The 19953-nt window shown below is 44.3% G+C and overlaps 5 protein-coding genes and 1 non-coding gene across 14 annotated transcripts; 4 read left to right on the top strand and 2 right to left on the bottom strand.

Annotated features, from left to right (window-relative positions):
• Positions 1-109: 109 nt before the first annotated feature.
• CysRS-m (Cysteinyl-tRNA synthetase, mitochondrial) lies at positions 110-2276 on the top strand. Of its 2 annotated transcripts, none has more exons than NM_001299476.1 (2): positions 110-221; positions 281-2276. In NM_001299476.1, the coding sequence occupies exons 1-2, from the start codon at positions 211-213 to the stop codon at positions 1944-1946; spliced, it is 1677 nt and encodes a 558-aa protein (NP_001286405.1). In that variant the 5' UTR covers positions 110-210; the 3' UTR covers positions 1947-2276. The 2 variants fall into 2 exon arrangements, with proteins under 2 accessions (NP_001286405.1, NP_610930.1); NM_137086.4 differs by having other exon boundaries at positions 281-1981.
• Positions 1938-3610, bottom strand: CG13016 (uncharacterized protein). Its single transcript, NM_137085.4, has 4 exons — positions 3236-3610; positions 2932-3167; positions 2316-2877; positions 1938-2239 (listed from the first exon to the last, which is right to left on the bottom strand). The coding sequence occupies exons 1-4, from the start codon at positions 3503-3505 to the stop codon at positions 1976-1978; spliced, it is 1332 nt and encodes a 443-aa protein (NP_610929.2). The 5' UTR covers positions 3506-3610; the 3' UTR covers positions 1938-1975.
• A 273-nt stretch (positions 3611-3883) lies between these two features.
• On the top strand, positions 3884-4322 carry CG13018 (uncharacterized protein). The gene is made up of 2 exons (NM_144123.3): positions 3884-4165; positions 4226-4322. Exons 1-2 carry the CDS (start codon positions 3968-3970, stop codon positions 4265-4267), a joined length of 240 nt encoding a protein of 79 aa, NP_652380.2. The 5' UTR covers positions 3884-3967; the 3' UTR covers positions 4268-4322.
• On the bottom strand, positions 4266-8219 carry pea (peanuts). The gene is made up of 2 exons (NM_137084.3): positions 4943-8219; positions 4266-4886 (listed from the first exon to the last, which is right to left on the bottom strand). Exons 1-2 carry the CDS (start codon positions 8121-8123, stop codon positions 4339-4341), a joined length of 3729 nt encoding a protein of 1242 aa, NP_610928.1. The 5' UTR covers positions 8124-8219; the 3' UTR covers positions 4266-4338.
• A 29-nt stretch (positions 8220-8248) lies between these two features.
• Positions 8249-13109, top strand: Rcd1 (Reduction in Cnn dots 1). 8 transcript variants are annotated; one of them, NM_001299475.1, is made up of 9 exons: positions 8664-9308; positions 9446-9765; positions 9826-10352; positions 10410-10855; positions 10918-11146; positions 11277-11336; positions 11419-11484; positions 11554-12138; positions 12193-13109. In NM_001299475.1, exons 1-9 carry the CDS (start codon positions 8958-8960, stop codon positions 12933-12935), a joined length of 3327 nt encoding a protein of 1108 aa, NP_001286404.1. In that variant the 5' UTR covers positions 8664-8957; the 3' UTR covers positions 12936-13109. The 8 variants fall into 8 exon arrangements, with proteins under 8 accessions (NP_001260962.1, NP_725357.2, NP_001260964.1 ...); NM_001274033.2 differs by lacking the exon at positions 8664-9308 and adding an exon at positions 8249-8526 and having other exon boundaries at positions 11419-12138; NM_001274034.2 differs by having other exon boundaries at positions 11419-12138.
• Positions 13110-15847: 2738 nt separating this feature from the next.
• mir-989 (mir-989 stem loop) lies at positions 15848-16021 on the top strand. Its single transcript, NR_048107.1, has one exon. It is a non-coding gene; the product is annotated as a mir-989 precursor RNA (primary transcript).
• Positions 16022-19953: the final 3932 nt, after the last annotated feature.

The following is a 19953-nucleotide window of genomic DNA, read 5'->3' as shown; positions in this document are numbered from 1 at the left end:
ATAAATATAATTGCAAACATAAATATATATTTGAAAATTTATGAAATTATATTGTGAAATTATTTTTTAATTTTATTGTGAGACTTTCTTACTATGGGCTAAAAAGCTCAGATCTGGCAACCTATTATTTTCTAATCAGATGTTATTGCTTACATGAAACTTTAGAAATAATTTTATTTAGACTTTAGACAAAATTTACAATATATAACAATGTATAGCCTGTGAGTATTTATGCGGATAGTGTCTTTTTTGTATTTCTAAGCCCAAATGTTTCCCACAGCAAGGAGGGGCTCCGGGCTCTTAACAGTCGAACGAGACCAGCTCTCATTTGCCGGCGCAACATTTCGGAGGAGGCTCCCAAACAGGATAGTCCGTTTAAATGGAGAAAACCAATTGGCCAGCACACAGGAATCAATATATACAATCACGGCTTGCGGCAGAAGGTACCCCTAATCCTACGCAATCCCCAAATGGTCACATGGTACACTTGCGGACCCACTGTTTATGACTCCGCGCACCTAGGTCATGCCAGCACCTATGTCAAGGTAGACATCCTGCAGCGCATTCTCCGCGATTATTTTAAAATCAACCTGGTGACAGCCATGAACATCACGGATGTTGACGACAAGATCATTAAGCGGGCCCAGCTCGCTGGACTGGACTGGCAGAAGATGGCGCGAGCTTATGAAGCGGAATTTCGTCAGGACATGTTGCGTCTCAATGTTCAGGCGCCGGATGTGCGCAGTCATGTGACTACCACCATGCCTGTCATTATTCAGTTCATTCAGCAGCTGATAGACGGAAAGCAGGCTTACGTTACCCCGGATAACTCTGTTTACTTTGATGTCTCCAAAAGCAAGAACTATGGAAAGCTTCAAAACTTAGGCCTAAGCGAGGACAAATTGGACCCCATCAAACGAAACACTGCCGATTTTGCCTTGTGGAAGGCGCGTAAAAGTGGCAGTGAGCCCACGTGGGCTGCACCCTGGGGTGGCGAGGGACGCCCCGGTTGGCACATTGAATGCAGCGCCATTGCAGGTTTATTCTTTGGCCGCCAGTTGGACATTCATGCTGGCGGCTTGGACTTGCGTTTTCCGCACCACGAAAACGAGGAGGCGCAGTGCTGTGCACGGTATAAAACTGACCAGTGGGTAAACTATTGGGTGCACACCGGACAACTTCATATGGTTGGAGATCGGGAGAAGATGTCAAAGTCTCTGGGCAACACGATCTCCGTGTCGGAGCTGCTGAAGAAGTACACCGCCGATGAGTTTCGAATGGCCTGCCTGCTGTCCAATTACCGCAATGCAATGCCTTATAGCGATCAGTTGATGGTGACGGCTCGCCAGACCCTGCAGCGGTTTAGAAACTTTCAGGCCGATCTAAGTGCCTATACCCAATTCCTGAAGCCCGTGCACTTGTTAGACGAGGGAGCGTTAAAGGCCCAACTGACTCATACAGTAACCGAATTCGATAATTGCCTTCGAGATGATTTCGATACCGCCAGAGCCATCAGCGTGCTAATCGATCAGATGAGCAGCATAAGTCGCTGCATAAATGAGCAGCAAGTGGACGCACAGGAGGAGCCCGCCTACTGCATTGATCTGCTGTTGGCAGCTGGAAACTTCATAAACCGTGCCATAGTCACGTTTGGTCTATCAGAGTTGCAGGATAAAGAATCGTTGCAAGAAAAGGTTTCCTTTACGGATCATAGCATTGATCCCAATTTGCTTGTGAATGATGTGATAAACGTTCGGGGAAGAATGCGGGAAAGGGCCACCTCCGGAAATGTTAAGAACCCGCAGCTTTTAGCCGCCTGTGATGAACTGAGGAGCTTGTTACAACAGCACGGCATTCAGGTCCGCGACCACAAACAGGGCAGCTCCTGGGTGTTTGCCGTGTCCTGTGAAAAGCAAGATGATAAAAGCAAAAGCTCTGCCGAATAAAAGTTAATATATTATTCTTTGGATGGTTACTACATAAATGCATCTCTCATGCGTTGTCGGAAGGGTTGATCGGGCGCTACGGCGTGCTCCGCCTTGTAAAGATCTTTAGTGATGAGGTAGTCTCGCACCAGCTTGAAGAAGGCTCCCATGCTGGTGAAGGCGACGAAGCTGATGGAGAGGACAAAGTGCCACTCGACGCTTTCTGCGCTTAGAGACCCTATTTCTACTAGTAGCACGGCAGCCTGAAGGATGGCCAATGTGGAATAAATTATGGTGGGATTGTGAAATAGTTTCTGCAAAAATTATGAATAAACTTTTTAATGATAACGTTGAACTTATGATTTAATACCCCACTTGTAAGATACTCACATAAAATCGAGCGTGACTGGCGTTTCCCGGAGTGGCCACAGTAACCATGCCATGACTTCTGTACAGGCCTCCGTTGTGCTTTACCACGGTGCCGTGGTTGTAGGAGGAGTATTTCGACCAGGTGAGCGCACTGGCGGCTACTATTAGCTGCGAAGGCGCTGGCTCCCGGTCAATGCGCTGCCAGCAGCCCAAATGTAAAGTAGCCCGATGTAATGTATCACTATACTTGGCAGGATATAGAAAAACAGCACACAGACTGAAAGCGCCCAGGCACACAATGATACAGTGCTGGGCTGCTCGGAGTACATTGTATTGGACACTGACGGCCAGACAGCAGGGCACCAGGCCAGTGTAGTAAGCATTCAGCATGGAGGTGAAGATAAGCTGCTTGAATCGCTTATTGAAGTCATGTCGGAGTGTTTCCACTTCGTCCCTTATGTTAACCGGATTGGTGGTGCAACTATGGACCGGTAGGTCGTTGATATACACGCCCGGCAGTTCGAATCGTGTGCGCAGGAAGGGTTCAAGCTGGAAGCCGAAGATCAACAGGTAGATGACCACACTATAAAAGAGAATATATGAATATCTTTGGATATAAAATACTTTTCATTCTTACGGATAGAATAAGAAGAGAAGGAGTATGTATGTGTGCTTCTGGTATAGCTTCATGGCGCAGAAACCCAAGGATAGCTGAACAAGGCCTCCAAATCCGTACTTGATTCCCAGTCGGATAAGATGCCGGCTCTTCTCGTTTCTTTTCCTGATCTTCACCAGCAGCAAGCAGTAAATCAGTCTCCGCGTATTGAGTATGAGCAGTAGATAGCGAAGATAAGGATCGATCAGCTCGATGTTCTGAGTGCATAGATAGATTATGGATTAATGTCCTTGTTGATACATATGGAAAACCTCTGCAAACCCACCACCATATGCCTGGTGTGCGCCTGTGGCAGCCACCAGTTGGTTCTATAGATGTTGATGAACTGTACGATGGCCGAACCCATGGTAAAGGCGCACATGATGAGTTCGCTGAGCCACTCGGATGTGGTGGCGTGCTCCGGGAAGGGAATGTGTTTGGGCATCGCTGTGGCCGGTGTCTGGGATTGGCCCTGCTTGGTTGCCAGCAGGTGGGCGAAGGAATCATGTGTTTCGCTAGAGCTGCTGCCATCACTACTGCGCTCGTCGTAGGTCATATCGATTGGTTCAATTGCTTGTACCGGGAGCTACATTTAAATAAATTCAAGCCACAATGTTTTTGTGCGGTTGGAGGACCAAACTTTGCATCATTTACAGCACTTTTTCTGGCTCAAAAGCAGTGTTGAGCACCGTAGAATGTTTTGAGTTCATAAAAAATGGGCGACTCCTCAACATATTAAACGGGGAATAAAGATACTTCATTTTATATATTTTATTAATTTTCAGATAAATGTGTATATAACATATTGTTTAATATGTGGGCGGTGTTCATAAAACAGTAAACAAAGCTGCCATAACCCCTTCTGATTTAGCACTACACCCATGACGGCAGCTGACTACGCTTTGAACGTTAATCAACATTAAACCGGCTGTTTGTTTATCAGCTGTCCAGTGGTTTTATAACTGGTCCACAAAATAATCAAAAATATAAATTAATATATCGCTGTATACATACGAAAATGATGCGCTACGAGGGCAACGAGAGGCTGGCCGATGAGACAGCGTGCGCGGGAGTACGTGCGGATCTCAAGATGTGCCTCCTGGAGAGCGACTGCTGCAAAATGGGCAAAACGCCGCGCCAGTGCCTCCAGGACAACAACGTTCCAGCTGAGTGCCAGGTGCTCCGCAATACCTTCTACGAGTGCAAGCGCTCCCTGGTGGGTCTCTATAAAATATCCATTATTCCTAAGCTAAACATATACCCACCCATCTTTCAGTTGGACAACCGACAGCGCTTTCGAGGTCGCAAGGGCTACTGAGTTTTAAACTTAAATTATATTTTTAAGCGCTTAAAATACAAAAAATTACAGACATAAACGGGCTTAGTCCATTAATTGCGACGTCGACGAACGCGTGAGATACGCCAGGCATTGGGCTCCTCGTACTTATTGTACAGTGGCTCCAGGCGCTGATTCTTCTTGAATTTGCTTAGCTTCGTGGGGTCCGAGAAGCGGAAGAAGGACGGAGCAAATTCCACCAACCATTTGGGATCGATCGTTGTTACTTCACGCATATACTCCTTGGTGGTCTGCACCAGCTCGTGATAGATGACCCACTCTGGCTGGCGATTGAAGAGAGCACTCGACGGATGAATGTAAACGACCTGGGAGTCGACCAGGGTACGATATCCCTCCTGCGGATCCTTTTTTGCTGCATTGCGGAAGAATCCGGAGCAGATTGCCTTCTGAATGCGCACAGAGTTTTTTCCAGCGGATACGACATCCAATTTGTGCCTGTCCATGATTCCCAGCAGCTGCTTCCTCACATCCTGGCTGCGTTTTAGAGTTCGTATCTGTACGAAGTTTTCGTAGCACCAGGCATTTGAGAATTTGTTGTTCTTCCAACTGTTGTAAACGGCCAGCAGCGTCAGATGGTCACCTGTGCAGAAACGATCGTTAGGAAATGTTTCATTAATATGATAAGGATTGACTTACCTTCCGCTTGATTGAATTTGGCCTTTTTCTGATCCGCCAGTGCCTGCTTGTCCTTTGGCCTGTAAAACACGTTCTGCACACTGAGCATCGAAACAATAGTCAAAATCTCATCGGAACACTGCAGAGCGACGGACATTATAAGCATCTTGGATAGATTCGGCTCGAGGGGAAACTCCGCCATGCGTCTGCCCAGTCGAGTAAGCAGGCCTTCGTCATCCAATGCTGATAGGGAATGTAGTTGCTCGAGCGCCATCACCAGCGATTCCACAGGCGGGGCGTCCATGAAATCAAAGTGCAGCAGATCGTTAATTCCCATTGTCTTTAGTTGGAGTACTGTTGTGGCCAAATTGGTTCGCTGGATTTCTGGCACCGGCGTGGGCAGCATTTCATCTCGATACGCACGTTCCGTATAGAGACGGTACGTTTTTCCTGGGCCTGTACGTCCGGCTCTTCCCGCTCTTTGCTTTGCTGCCGCTTGTGAAATGGGAGTGACCACCAGCGAGTCCATGCCCGTTTTCGAGTTGTACACCTTCTGTTTCACGAAACCAGGATCTACCACATAGAATATGCCATCGATTGTAAGTGAAGTTTCAGCAATATTGGTGGCTATAACAACCTTTCGGCTGCCAGCGGGCGCAGGATCAAATATACGGGTCTGCATTTCGGATGGCAACGCGGAGTACACCGGCAGGATAATCAGCTCGGGGACATCCGGTCCCAAACTCTTCATTCGCTCGTACAAAATTTCACAAGCCGTGTCGATTTCTTCCTGACCCGTAAGGAAGAGCAGAATGTCACCAGGAGGTTCTCGCAAATGGATTTGCATCACTGTAATCAGAGAAGCATCCAAATAGTCCGTCTCTGGTTCCTTGGTATATAAAACCTCCACGGGGAAGGTTCTTCCGGGAATTGTGAAGATTGGCGCCTTGAAGAAGTACTGCGAGAACTTCACCGCGTCCAAGGTGGCTGATGTGACAATTAGCTTCAGTTCTGGTCGCTTTTGCACGGCTGTCTTCAGCAGGCCGAAGAGAACATCAGTATGGATTGTCCGTTCGTGAGCCTCATCCAACATAATGACCGAATAACTTTTTAGCTCCGCCTCCATTAGGCACTCACGGAGCAACATACCGTCAGTCATGTACTTAATTATGGTTTCCGGACTGGTGCAATCCTCGAAACGAATGGTGTAGCCAACCTCCTGGCCTAACCTGCAACCGTACTCCTCCGCCACACGCTTGGCCACCGACATGGCAGCCACTCTTCTGGGTTGGGTGCAGCCAATCTTTCCTCTAGCAGTAAATCCACATTCGCCTAAATACTGAGTGATCTGTGTGGTTTTTCCCGAACCAGTTTCTCCAATCACAATAAGGATCTGGTTGTCCGTGACCGCTTTGATCAGATCATCTCGCAGTTTGTATATGGGCAACGACTGTCGCTGCTCCACTAGCGTCAGATCAGTCTTCTTACCGAAGGAGGATTTCTTGCCGCCAATGACATGCTTTTTCCATTCTGGAACTTCAGGAGGAGCAGCAGCCATTCCTCGCATGTTGGCCGCCAGGCTGCGGCTCTCATCCTCCGGCAGTGGGTCTATCCAGTTCTTATTGAGGCTCGTTGGCATAGCTTCTATCTCTTGTTCACGCTGCAACATCTTCTGCTCGCGACGCTCCTTAGACAAAGCCGACTGCATCATGGCAGCTTGAGCCAGTGAGCCATCGGGATTCTTTACAATTCTCACTGGAGACAGATCATGTAAGGCTCTACCATGCCCGGAGAGGAAGGGTGGCTCCTCTTCCACAATCTCAATCTCGATATCAGCTTCGTCGTCTTCGTCTTTCGGCAATAAGCCTGTTTCCTCGTCGAAATCAGGCATCTCACTTCTGTCCAACACACCGGAACTAATCATTTGCTTGATTTCCCAGCGCTCAGGGCTGGAGATCCTAGTCACACGTTTCCTGGACTCGTGCTCGTCACCTTCCATTCCATTGCCTTGCAAATTCAGCATCGATGTGCTGCTGCTAAAGGGGCCATCTGGATTTCGATCTCGTAGAGACTCATCGTCTTCTGGCGCGTGTGACAGTGGATTAAGATCCTTTCCAGAGTCCTGATCCACCTCTTTCATCGACAAGGACACTTTTTGACCAGTTATTGACATTACTTTCACTTTAACAGTCTGATTCCGAGTGACTACCTCCGTTACATCTGTCACGCGTCCTTCTGCTCTTAGTTGTGAGATGTGTACTAAGCCTTCCCAGCGTTTCCGCAGTCCAAAAAGCTGTACGAAGCAACCAAAGGGTACAATATTAGCTATCTTGCCGGAATAGATCTTGCCCGCCTCCGGATCATCGGTCATGGCGGCAGATGGTGGGGGCATCTTTTCACTGCAGTCCCTCGAACGATCTCTCCTATCTCTCCGTTCTGTGGAACGAGATCGGCTTCGTCTTCGGCGTTCGTGGTGATCTCTTGAGCTGGAACTCTTGTGGCGTCGATCTCTGTCACGATCGCGATCCTCGCGAGACCTGCTTCTGCGGCGATTGTCTCGGGATCTGCTGCGACGACGGCGTTCCTTGTCACGCGATCTGCTTCTGCGGCGATCAGAGTGCCTATCCTCCCGCGACCTACTTCTTCTTTTTGTGTCTCGATCCCTACTTCGGCGCTTGTGGCGGTCCCTGGAACTGACTTCTTTGTGTGGTCTTACCAATGTGGCACCCTCGCCAGGGGCCAGCGCTTCCAGCTCCATCATAGCTGCATCCACATCGCTCATATCGGTTTTTTTGTGCGTTTCGGAATGCTTCTCCGGTTTCGCCTTCACCTTCTCATCGTCATCGCTCTCCTCCTTTTTGCTGTAGGTGTCATTGGGCAAAGCGAGGCCGGGAAACATTTTCAAAAGTTGCGATTTCTTGTCTTCCTTCTTGTCGCCGACAGTTTTCTCCTGGCTAGCGCCGCCAGGTCTGCTGGGGCGCATAAGATTAATGATGCGCTGCAGGTTCTGGACCAGGGAGTCTGGGAATTCGGCGCCATTATCCAGCAAAGCCTTGCGAAATGTGTCATATGTGCGATTTTTGTTTTCTAAATCGATGATAAACTCGGCCAGGTCCTTGTCGTTGATGCCCAAGTGGTTGTCTAGCTCAGTGCAAATCTTCGAGACCAGCGAAAGGTACTCCAACTTCTGCAGCTCGTCCATGCCTACGGAGAGTACTAGTTCAGCTAAAATTTACAAAATTTGTGGAAATTTTAGAAAATTTCCCGCTGAAACTAAACGTGATCAGCTGTTTCTGCACGCAATGGTGTTGCCAGGCGCGTAAAAACAACGGAACGAGGTGGCAGCACTAGCCCCAATCACTCGGTTTCTGACGCTACGCTTAATTTCGTCGCGTTTTTGTTGTCAAAACTAAAAACAATCTCTATTTTAATTAAAGATACATCGAAATATGTCTTCGTTCTTCGATTGCTTCAATGATTTTCTGCAGAGCGGCGGCAACTTAGTGCAGAATGTGTCCCAGGAGCAGGAACAGAAAATCGCGGACCAGGAACTGGACGGCGTCATAGAGCTAATGCCGCCAACCACCCCCACGCCCAGCGAGAGTGTAAGTAACATCCTGAATAAAGGAGTAATTGCTCCACTTGCCCCACATCAAATATATTCGTTTCGTTGGCGTTTTGTTGTGAAATAGAATAATTATCAGCGCGGGGCGTGAGGTTCGGGGTAGCCGCGGTGTTGCCGGACTAAAGTTCTACTGTTAGATGTGGCAAGGCCACGTTTGGCACGCCATATTTTGCTAGAAAGAAAATTCGCAGTTGTGTACTAGGAAATACCAGAAAATCAATAAGAATTGCTGGTAAAATTGGTTAATATCAGTGCGAATCGCGAGTGACCTTTGATTGGGCCGTAGGCTAGCGCCTTGTGGCATTCCCAGCTGTTTCTTACCATCGCAAGCGCGACAACGACGTAGAAAAGAAGAAGAACATCAATTTGGGGGTACCCAGTTAACGCATTATTAATTATTAAAAATTAACTATGAAGGAATCGGGAAGTGTCAGCAAAAATCAGCCGCAGACCTCAGAGGCCAGAGGCTCGATTATAACCTACAGTCCCAGCAAATTTCTGACTAGCGTTGGAACAGGCAGAACGACATACAGCACACATACACACACAACAACAGCAACGTCGGCGGCGACAACCGCAACAAAAACAAACAATTTACCAATGGGCGGATCCAGTGCCGCTTATTATGTGGTAAAGGCTGGCTCCCTGGGCAGCGCTGCCTCCATGTCGGGTTGCATCAAAGTCAGTTCTCCGCCAAAGGGGCCGCCGATGGCTAAGTCGCCCGCCCTGGTCGTTACATCGCCCTGCACGCCAACAGAGAGTGTAATGTTTAAACTAAAGGCATCATATCACCCACTAACCAGCACTGCATGCGCCCTAAGATCCCCAACCGAATCACTCACCTCACTAATGTACCTTCTTGTCGGTATTAAACACTAATTAATGCTTTTATCCTTTAGTCCAGTACCATTTCGGCCCCTAGTGAATCCTCCTTTAGCGAGAAAATGGAGCACAGCTATATGCGAGATACGCCAGTGCGCAGCGATGTTCACAACGGCCTAACGCCCGCTAGGAACATTCTGGTCCGCCATCCGCCACAGTGTCCCAGTTGCCACACATATCCGCCGCAGCACGAGGAGCTGTCAGAGATTCAGCAGGCCCATGTGCCGCCCTATGATGAGGTAGTCGCCAAGGAGGCAATGAATGAATGCGCTCGTATTGCAAAATACGTAAAGAACAACAATTCGGATGAGCAAGATTGGGTGGCGCGCGTTAATAAGTAAGTTCTCGACCTTAGTCAATAGAAAAGCTTTACCATTCAACATCTCCCACCACACAGATTTAATTGGACGCCCATGCAGGAGATGGTTTTCGAGAAGGTCTGCTCAATTCTGGACCAGGATCAGTTGGCACGCTTGGCCAACGACAAACGTCAGCACGAGCCTATCCATCGTCGCATAAGCTCGGACAAATCCGCGTCCAGGTTTCGCAAACTTCTAGCCAGCGTGGCTTGGGAGTCACGCATTACGCAGTGGATCCATGCTCTGCTCATGGAGCACTTGTCGCCTTCGTATATGGCCTCTTATCTGGAAATTCTTCAGACTCTGAAGACCAAGTTGCCCACTTTAGTGGACAAGATGCTGTTTGGTAGGCCCTTAAATAATAGTCAGGAACTGCTGGCACCGGTGATGAAAAAACGATGGGAACCAAATATCATGCCCAAGTCCCGTCAGCTAACGCATAACGCCATCATGGTGGTGCTGCCCAACATGCCGACAACTGGAACAGTTTCGGACCGCATGCAGAAGTGGTACCAGGCATTATCTACTATCACTCAGGTGGTTCAGATTTCGCTGCCGAATACAAGTAGGTTTACTAGCAGAGCTATCTAGATTATCTTATTTAACCATTTCACTTTTATAGACAACAGAATTGGGAATCAGAATCTGGACCATGTGGCCGAAACCATTGTGTCTATCACACGCGTCAAAATCAACGAATTGCGCACAGAAAACCCCAGTCGTGGCATCATACTCGTTGGATTTAATGCTGGAGCTGCCTTGGCTCTACAGGTTGCTCTATCGGAGAGCGTTGCCTGTGTGGTTTGCATGGGATTTGCTTACAACACAATACGTGGGCCACGCGGAACCCCCGATGACCGCATGTTGGACATAAAAGCGCCGATACTCTTTGTCATCGGACAAAATTCCGCACGCACAAGTCAGGAGGAAATGGAAGGGTTACGCGAACGAATGCAGTCCGAATCTTCGTTGGTCGTAGTGGGTAGTGCAGATGATGCACTGCGTGTGCCTAAGAGCAAGCGGCGAATAGAAGGCGTTACACAGTCGATGGTTGATTACATGGTTGTCGTAAGTTCAAAATAGAATATTTGTAATGAAAATACTGTATTTACTTATGATATAAATTGCAGGAGGAAATCTTTGAGTTTGTGAACAGAACGCTAAGCAATCCACCTGGACCGCGTATGCCCACATGTTTAATGCATCAGCAGGGCTACCAGCGACTGCCAAAGCAGTCACCTCACATCCTGGCCGATGGAAACGCAAACAAGGCTGTTCAGCAGATGCGTAAGCGAAAGATGGACGGTGGTTTAGACGACTCAATGGGTCAGCCTTCCAAAACAAAGTTTGTTCCTCACAGTAAGTATCAGTTTTCCAAAATTAGACCATTAAATCGCCATAACCTTATCATCCTACCATCCATCCCGCATGTTTAATCACTAACCACTTAACCATAACGTTCCCAATCAAAATTGTTCCTTCGACGAAGATCGCGTCCACAAGCCGAAGCCACCGCGCCTCATTGATCCGTTTGCTGTGAAGCGAAAGGGTAAATTCATCTCGGGTCTTCCTCTACTGCCACTTGTTGTTTGGCTCGCCCGATTCATAAACTAACATTCTTACCCCCTCAGTTGGAAGACCCCGAACACGCCCCCTTCCCAATGTCGGTGGCTCGGCACGCTCTGTTAGCCAAAAAGGTGCACCTCATCCCGACCAACCAAAACTGAGCGGCGAAGAACCTAACCAATCCATTGAATTCATACTAGATGATGCCCAGGACTATGGAGATGCCCAAACCACTGCAGGTGGTTCAGCGAGCCTGCCAAAGGTGATAACTCCCGGTGTTTTGGGAAAACAACTGCCGCCCGTCAATCTCGCAGCTGGCACCAAGATTAAGATGATCCCATCCAGCCAGTTCGTTCAAATCAAATCGCTACCGTCACAGAGCAAACTCATTAACTACACGCTAAACAAACCGAGTGTCGGGACAAGCAGCACCGCCAACATTGGCAGCGTGGTGAAGACCCTACCATGCTCATCCGTTAGTGGCCAGCAGATCATCACCTTAAAAACGCCCTCGGGACAAACGCAGCAGTTTGCAACAGCAGCCACATCAACAGGTGCCGCTGGTTCATCGACATCAACAGGAACGGGACAGAAAAAGTACACAGTTTTTAAGAACGCCAACGGCATGACCATGCTGCATCTCACCAAGAGCGTACCCACTACAGGTTCTAGCAGCGGCTCTGCGAATATGGATTTGTCCAACATTATCGATATGCCCATTGTTTTTGCCGATAACGAAGGCAATATTCCCGAGCACCAACAGGCGGATAAGGATATTAAACCAGGTGCGTTAAGTGTTATGGTTTATATACTAGATTTTAATTAAACATTTTTCGCAGCCCCCATTCGAAGTGCGAATAAGAGCCCGTTGATCATCAGTCAGAAAATCATTAAGGAGGCAAATAAGCCCTCGGGCATGGTTACCAGTGGCAGCATTACTGCCGTCAGCAAGCCGGGGAATATTGTGCTTAACAAAGGCCTTCAGCAATTGCTAAATTCATCGCCCGGTGGAACACTTGCCACTCAGAATAAAGTTGTGTACCTCAACCGGAGTACAATTAAGCCAATGGGAAATGTGGCGCCTGGTACTCATCGTGTCCCTATAAGGATTGTGAGCACCCCAAACACCGGAGGTGCAGTGACGACCACAGCTTCCAGTAGTCCCATTATGGTTGATCCAGCCACAGGATCCAAGGTTGCCAAGACCGTCAATGTGCAGACAATCAAGCCTACTGGTTCCGTTCTGGCTCAAGGCACCATCCGTCAAGCGGGCAACGTGGGCACCAAGAGCTACCTCCAGATGATCAATACCGCACCTGGTGCATCCAAAACTGTTGCTGGCGACGGCAAAGGTTCTGTACGAAATATCTACTTTAAATCGGCAACCGGACTCAAGCAGTTGCCAGTGCAGATGCTAGGCAATCGAATACCGGGTGGCGCCGTCATTTCGTCAACCGCATCGGCATCTTCTGGATCTCCTGGCTTGCGGCGAGTGGTAAACATTGGGCCCGTTTCCAAGGTGACGGCCACGTCGACAACATCATCGTCGATAGCTGCTACTTTAACCCATAATAAAATGTAGAATTGGACAATGTTTTAATTGCGTGCCTGATACATTTTCGTACTTAGCCGATATCTGTGTAAATATGTTAAGCCATTAATTAATTAGTGATTAAGGGGTCTTGAATTACCCTCTTTCCTCAATGTCAAGGATTATAATTTCGTTCATATAAAGAACAAATAAAAAAAAGTCGACAAAAAGTTTATTTTTATTTAAGTTCTGGGAATTCGGAGAACGCTTCGCTTGCAAACCTGTGCAAATTCCATGTCTGGGATTTGGGTTACCATATAATGGTTCCCCGGTCCTATGTACAAACCTTATGCATACATGGGTGCAATTGCTGAAAAGCGACGGAGCAGTACAGGAAGCAGCAGCGGCGTGGGAAATGTATTCAAATGCTTCGGCTCGAAGTGCGTTAGTCCAAGATTTCTCTGCCATTTATGAAACCACAAGTGTGTTCACACGGCTGCTCTGCGACCAGTGCTGGTAAAACTGTATTCTGATGACCGATATTTTGCTTAGAATTGCAATTCGCAGCTCACTGCCGGCAGCTTGGAAAAAAGTCTAGAGTTTCATTGAAGTTTCGCGGGCAAGTGTATGGATGGTCCTACACATACTTGTATATATATATATATCTAAATATATATATGTGGGTTTCTTGTTAAATGCCTCTTTAGTTTGTGCAGTACACTTTAACCCATTTGAGGTATATTCTAATATATGATGTATATTTATGCAGAAAACTAATTTAAAATCTCATATCTCCTATTATTGTTTTTGTCGGTATTTTAACAATATTTAATATTTTGGTATTAAAGTGCTCTTAAAAAATTGCTATTATTTGAACGATACATAATCACGATACAATAATAATCATAAAAGAATTTAATTTAATATTTACATTTAATAAACCGTTTTTTTTTTTTGGACCTAAAGGGTTAAGTGCACTTTTTGACTAGTCAGCAAATTGCAAAGTGAAGCTCTCTCAAAAGCCAAAGAACATTTTCGCGGATCCCGAATGCCGCTTGCGCAGATTTTGAGTTTTACTTGTGATTTCTTATTTGCTTTAGTATCCAGTCATATATTTTATTACATTGTATGTACAGTCCGAAATCGTGTAGATATATAGAAACACAATTATGTATAGCACTGTATTTTTGAGGCGTCAAGGGTAATACGGACATTTCGAAGTGCTTGGAACTTCAGTAGCGCGACAAACGTGATCACGAGCAGATCGTCAAGGATTACAAAGTAAAGCTGCAAGGATACTGAAAGGATCCAATTGGTTGGTTCAACCAGAGTTTTCAAGGATAATACAGTGCAAACAAAAGGATTTAATTGGGTGATTAAAAACAAGTGCATTCTACGGTTGTTTTAACACAAACAAAAAAAAAAACTTTTTTACCCACTACTTTTGGCAAATTCAAATTAATTTTATGAGTTAAAAGTGAAATTTGCATATATGTAGGCAAGTTAAAATATCTCCTACGATTTTTGCACCATTTTTCATGTGACAAAAAAAAATCTTGAATATTTTCCTGATCATTTCCCAGCGACTTACGCAATTGGAAAATTATGTGGAGAGTCAGCCGGGCGATTCGCAGGCACAGTAAATCGCCAAAATGCCAAGACCCAAATCGAATTTGATTTAAAAATGTCTTTAGCCGGCTGCTGGTTGCATTCGCAATGCAATTTCGGTTGCAGTCTCGCTTCGCTTACCACCTGCCGGGAGCATTTGGCCCATACCTTAACTTTGGTTTCGCTTTTTTTTTTTGTATTCACTCTGGTCTTAATTTGTGGCAATTTGTCGGACCAGAAACCCACTGGGCCAGCAGCAGCCAGCATGTGCGTTTGTTTATGGCTTATTATTATTATTTTGTGTTTAGCCTAATTTCGGCGGCAAGATTGTTGCACATTTGGTGGCCTTTTGATAACCAGACTGTTCAACTTTAATTTATGGCTTTCAAATTAAAAATTCATATTCTTATGTAGTAAATGTTCTTAAAATCAAATTGCGTATAAATTTCAGATTTATGCATTACTCAAAATACAAAATACAAAGAGCAAAAACTCTTTAACTATGCTGCTAAAACTGTAATCCTAGTAATAAAACTCGGCTTCCAAATCCTTTCATTAAATTCGTCGTGCTTCACTCAACTTTTTCCATTCCATTCCCTTTTTTTTTGGGGAAATTCAACATCCTGGTAAAGGACACCGCAAATCCTTCACACAAATCCCCTGCACAAATACTAATAAGCTCGGTTATTCGAGCGAAAAGCTGTGCGAAAAGTGGGTGGAAAAGCTGCACTTTTGATTTCGCATATTCCGGGCAGAAGGAAAATGAGAGTGGGTGCAAAATCCTGATAGTTGCCCTTACAAATGCACCCCCCCCCCCACCCTTCTCTCAACGAAGTTGCCCATTAAATAACGCTTAATAACATGCAAATGATGTGAAAGTGAGCGGTGGAAAAGCGGGAGGAAAATGGCGAATGCCACTTACATTGCAAACTGGCGAACTCCATTCCGCCCATTTTCCACCCACTCCATCTGTGCTCCTCCATTTATTCAATGTGTGTCTGGCACTTTCAATATTTTCCAGGGCAAACACTCGCCGGAAAAGAAGGAAAATCAGCAGGAGGAAAAACAGGAGCAGCTTGATTACGCCAAAAAATTGATTGCGCCAGAAAGGAAAAAGTGGACAAGAAATTCTGTGCTTTTTTCGCAAATTTTTATCTGTCTGCCATTTTTTATTACCGACTTCAGGTGCAGCAAGATGTCATTTTAGTGTAGCCTTAATTTCATGTTACCTTTTAAACAGGATTTTGCTTTTTAAATTATATACTTATTTTGTAGGTCTTTTTAAATTACGATTTCTTGGTACTCGAGATAGTTTGTATGAAATATTTATATTTTCCAGCATTTTATTTAAGTACAAAGATTTTGGGAATCGGCCACTACCTTGCAGTCACGTGATGAAAAGACACAGGTGACACTGATCCGGATTTGGTAGTTGACAAATCCTCCATGCCGAGATTAGTTTCATTTTGCGTCTTTTGAATTCGAATAGTTCATGTGATGTGACGTAGTGGAACATACCTGAAATTACAAGCAACACGAAGTGAAACGATTATTTAAGGTAACGCTGATTAAAGGTGTTTATTTTTATGGATTAGTTAACTTAAAAAGCAATAAAAACTGGTTAATTTCATATCTACTGTCATTTGTTTTGAAGTTTTTAATGCATTTTATATGTTTTTGCGGACTATATTATAGTTTATTTCTAGTTTCTGTTGGTTGTAAAATTAAAAAAAGTTCTCTTGTCATTGTCCAGCTAAAACGACTTACTAAAAGTTTCGTGAAACTGCCAGGAAACTGACTTTGCATTATGGTATTTTGTCGCCTCTTCGCTCACCTGTCGCCACCCACCGTTCCTTGAGTCTTATTCCATCTCATGGATGTCTGGCGGGAATTGTGTTGGCCAAAAGTTTGCCACGTTAAAGGAGACACAACGGTGGCAGAAGGAAGCCTTCTGATCCACCACCCCCTTCCTCGCGACAGGACAACCTTGAAGCATGTGCTATTTTTAGCAACAACAAAGGAGCAGAGATCCCAGAGCAAGGATGCGGCTCCCCAGGGATTTGTTAGCCAGCTCGCCGGAATGGAATATTATGAATTACAATTTTCTCAGGTCGCTTAATTCGTGTAAGTGCTGAAATAGCAACAAAAAAAGAAGGGGGAGGGGGGTGGGTAAGTGGAATGGGAACGGGAAAAGGAAGATTATGGGAAAAAGCTGGTTTTCTGGCCAACAGGCGACTGTTTACAGCTTTCAGCTGGGCCAAAACAAGAATTTATTGCTTAATTCCGTTTCTGGCTGTTGCTCTCTGTCTGCGAAATACTTTGCATAAATTTCTCATTAAGTTATTACAGTTTGACAAGTGTGAATAATTTAGCTACTAAATGGGAAATATTTTAAGTATGACTTTAAGTAGTAGGCAGTTTTTTAAAAATTTACCCATAATTAAGTTATAATTAATTAAATTATATTACTATTATAAGTTAAGTTATACTGTTTATAGGTTTAAGAGCATATTTATTTATGAATAGCAGTAAGTTGACTTCTTAGGCTTAAGAACTAAATAAATAAAACAGTTTGTTTGTGAATGCACTTGTTTTTTTAACATTGTTTGAATAATTTTCTTATTTTCTGGGTGTACATCCCAAATTGACTGCCATAATCTTTAATCGTACTTTAAGTAGCTTCAATCAAAATTCATTTACCTATTATTTAATTATAGCTTTCGTTGCCTGGCAATTATAGCTAAAATATTTCAGTATGCAACCTGGCCATCAATATGCATAATCTTTCATCATAATCCAGTTACATAATTGCCCGAGAAAAAAATTAACTTGACTATCAAATATCAGTTTGGCAAGCATTGCGAATTGCCAAACGCTTTGAAATGCATTTCCTGTTTGGCCAAAAAACTTTTTGCTGCTCCTTTTTGCGATTCACTTTCGCTCATTTGGCCTGTTAAAAATTTGATGCAATTTTCACTTTTCTCTGCGCCTAAGTATGCAAATTTGTTTTTTAGCTGCCGTTTTTGGGCTGTCTGCAAACGTTTTCATTATGCAGCAACGCATGCCACGCCCCCTTTCCAGACGCCCGTCCAACTGTCAGTCAATCGGAATACGATGAGGGGGGATTTGAAACAGACAGCCGGTTTGGGCCAAATATATAAATCACGAGGTTAGTGAGATGTGAACGAAGCGGCCGAACGTTGGACTTTCACTTGGACAGCCTTGTTTTTTGCTCCCCACATCCCCATTTTTCTGCTTTGCTGAGCCGCAGAAACTGATCCGCGATCCTTCACCAAAAACAAAAATAAAAAAGGTGAGCTCTGTGCTTATTTTACCACTGAGAGGCTATCATAATTATTCACAGATCATAAGTTTTGCGAATATATTAGCCAAGGAAATTCGATATGCAAAGTTGTCAGAGTTGCACTTTTCACATATGCAGACGGTAGTTTTCCAGTTGCTATCGCTCTAAAACATATTTGATTGTTTCAAGCAACATTTCAATAAAAGAAAATCTAAAGAAAATATAATATTTATTTAAAATAACATTTTTATATTTGAACCAGAGATCATAAGTTAAGATAGTAGGCAAAATTTGTATCTTTTTCTTGGTTTCCCTTCGCTTTGGAGCATCGAAAACCTTTGTTTGATCGAATAATATCCCCTGCAGCTGGATTTTACTTAGCTCCACTATTTGCCCCCTGATGCCCCTTTGATATACCATCCGTGTTGATTGTTATTTATTGTAAATTCGTCGGCTCCCGCTTTGCCACCCATTGTTAGTACACAGAAAGAAAAAGTATTCGAATTAAAAAAATGGGTTATAATTGTGTTATGCTGATTTTTGAAGATGTCTTACTGTAAAGAAAAAATATTATACTTTTATAAACTTGGAAATTTTATCCTTGAACTTGTGAAGTATTTATATCCACCTGAGCAAGATGTTCTTTTCTCTATAAATACAAAAAATATAAAAATCATAATGTAAATAAATAATATCATAAGTGACCTTTCATATTTTGAGTGTAGGTATTAAAGCATTTTTCAGTGCGGGTTATGAAAGCGGTGGGCGGGGAGAAGAGGTGTGGGGGGCGTGTCGTGCATACTGCATGTTGCACCAGAAGCACACGTTGCATCGGAATAGATGGCTCATAAATCCCAACTGACTGGAAACATCTAATAACTATGTCAGCATGTGGCTCTCAAACTGTAAAGCTGGCACGCACCTAAAAATGAAAATGGAAAACTGGGCGGGTTTTAACAAATTGTGGATCCATAAAGAACTCATTGAATTTGACAGGATTTCCTAAATCAATTCTTTATTTTATTTTAATTTCGTGTAAAATCACCCGTATAAAAATGCAAGAAAATTGGTAAAAAAGTGGAATTTATCGCGTAATGCAAGAGCACGTTGATATTACAGGAAAAACTCGGTAGCATCAGTGAAATTGCATTTTTCGACTGCCTAATTTTCCATGCGAAACCTCCTGCTTCTCTTCATAATAGGAGAACTGGCACTAAAACTGACCTCTGGGGTCGTCATCATTTTTGGCTCACGTTTATGATTGAAAATGTTCGTTTTTCGCAAAGCGGAGGAGTTTTGCATAAATCAAGTCAATTGGGTATATCGAGGAAAGCCAAATGAGTGATGGTTTTGAGTTTAAAACGGGGTGAAATTACATAAACTTCATATGTGAGATTATTTCTGGAAAGGATTTCAAATATTACAAAAAAATTTGGGTAAAGTCGAGATATTATCTTATTTGTAGACTTAGACAAATGTAATACGAAACAATGTGTTTAGGTTCGAAAACAACGAATTGATGTAATGATTTATGTAAAAAAACTGTACATTTAGGTACAATTTAGGAATTTATCTTATGATTTATGTAAAAAAATTGTACATTTAGGTACAAGTTTATTTGATGTATCTTAAAATGGTCATAACTTGCATTTTTTAAGTAGCCAATTAGCAAGTTTCAAATCGTTGTGGACCAATAAAAGTGGGCAAAAAAACACTTGGACTTTCAGGTTTTTTGCAATAAAAACAAAACCACAACTTAAGGCGCCTTTGGAAATAAGCCTTGGATAACAAAAACAGCAAACGAGGAAATTGGGAACAATGGACCGGCAAAGAAAAGCTGTCGCTCCCCGAAGCAACAACAACAACAGCAACAGAGGCTATGGATTAGCCACACGTGGCCCCCCACACTACCTCCCAACCACCCACTTTGGGTCAGGAAAATGAAAAACGATTCGAGCGCCAGAAGAGCCAAAAGAAATCGGCGAAAAAACCTTAAGAAATGCTGGAAAAATACCCAAGTGACCCAGAACTTGTGCAAGAAAATAGTCAAGGTGCTCGAGGGGAAATTGAAGGGGGAGGAGTTCTGCGGAGGCGTTTGATTTTCCTACGCTTTTGATGTTTTCCAACTAATGACGAAAGCAGCCAGCAAAAAACTCG

This window comes from Drosophila melanogaster, chromosome 2R, assembly GCF_000001215.4.
Source record: "Drosophila melanogaster chromosome 2R".
Lineage (NCBI taxonomy): Eukaryota > Metazoa > Arthropoda > Insecta > Diptera > Drosophilidae > Drosophila > Drosophila melanogaster.
This window is presented reverse-complemented; position numbering and strand designations above follow the sequence as displayed.

What these genes read in the sequence shown, in the direction of transcription:
- CG13016 (NM_137085.4), bottom strand. Translation starts at nt 3,505, where the DNA reads ATGACCTACGACGAGCGCAGTAGTGATGGCAGCAGCTCTAGCGAAACA. An exon ending in CTTCTCTTCTTATTCTATCC is followed by an intron (nt 2,878 to 2,931) that starts GTAAGAATGAAA and finishes TCTCTTTTATAG; the next exon opens with TGTGGTCATCTACCTGTTGA. An exon ending in CCAGTCACGCTCGATTTTAT is followed by an intron (nt 2,240 to 2,315) that starts GTGAGTATCTTA and finishes TAATTTTTGCAG; the next exon opens with AAACTATTTCACAATCCCAC.
- Rcd1 (NM_001274034.2), top strand. Translation starts at nt 8,958, where the DNA reads ATGAAGGAATCGGGAAGTGTCAGCAAAAATCAGCCGCAGACCTCAGAG. An exon ending in TGGGTGGCGCGCGTTAATAA is followed by an intron (nt 9,766 to 9,825) that starts GTAAGTTCTCGA and finishes CCCACCACACAG; the next exon opens with ATTTAATTGGACGCCCATGC. An exon ending in AACAAAGTTTGTTCCTCACA is followed by an intron (nt 11,147 to 11,276) that starts GTAAGTATCAGT and finishes CCTTCGACGAAG; the next exon opens with ATCGCGTCCACAAGCCGAAG.
- pea (NM_137084.3), bottom strand. Translation starts at nt 8,123, where the DNA reads ATGGACGAGCTGCAGAAGTTGGAGTACCTTTCGCTGGTCTCGAAGATT. An exon ending in CAAATTCAATCAAGCGGAAG is followed by an intron (nt 4,887 to 4,942) that starts GTAAGTCAATCC and finishes GTTTCTGCACAG; the next exon opens with GTGACCATCTGACGCTGCTG.
- CG13018 (NM_144123.3), top strand. Translation starts at nt 3,968, where the DNA reads ATGATGCGCTACGAGGGCAACGAGAGGCTGGCCGATGAGACAGCGTGC. An exon ending in ACGAGTGCAAGCGCTCCCTG is followed by an intron (nt 4,166 to 4,225) that starts GTGGGTCTCTAT and finishes CCCATCTTTCAG; the next exon opens with TTGGACAACCGACAGCGCTT.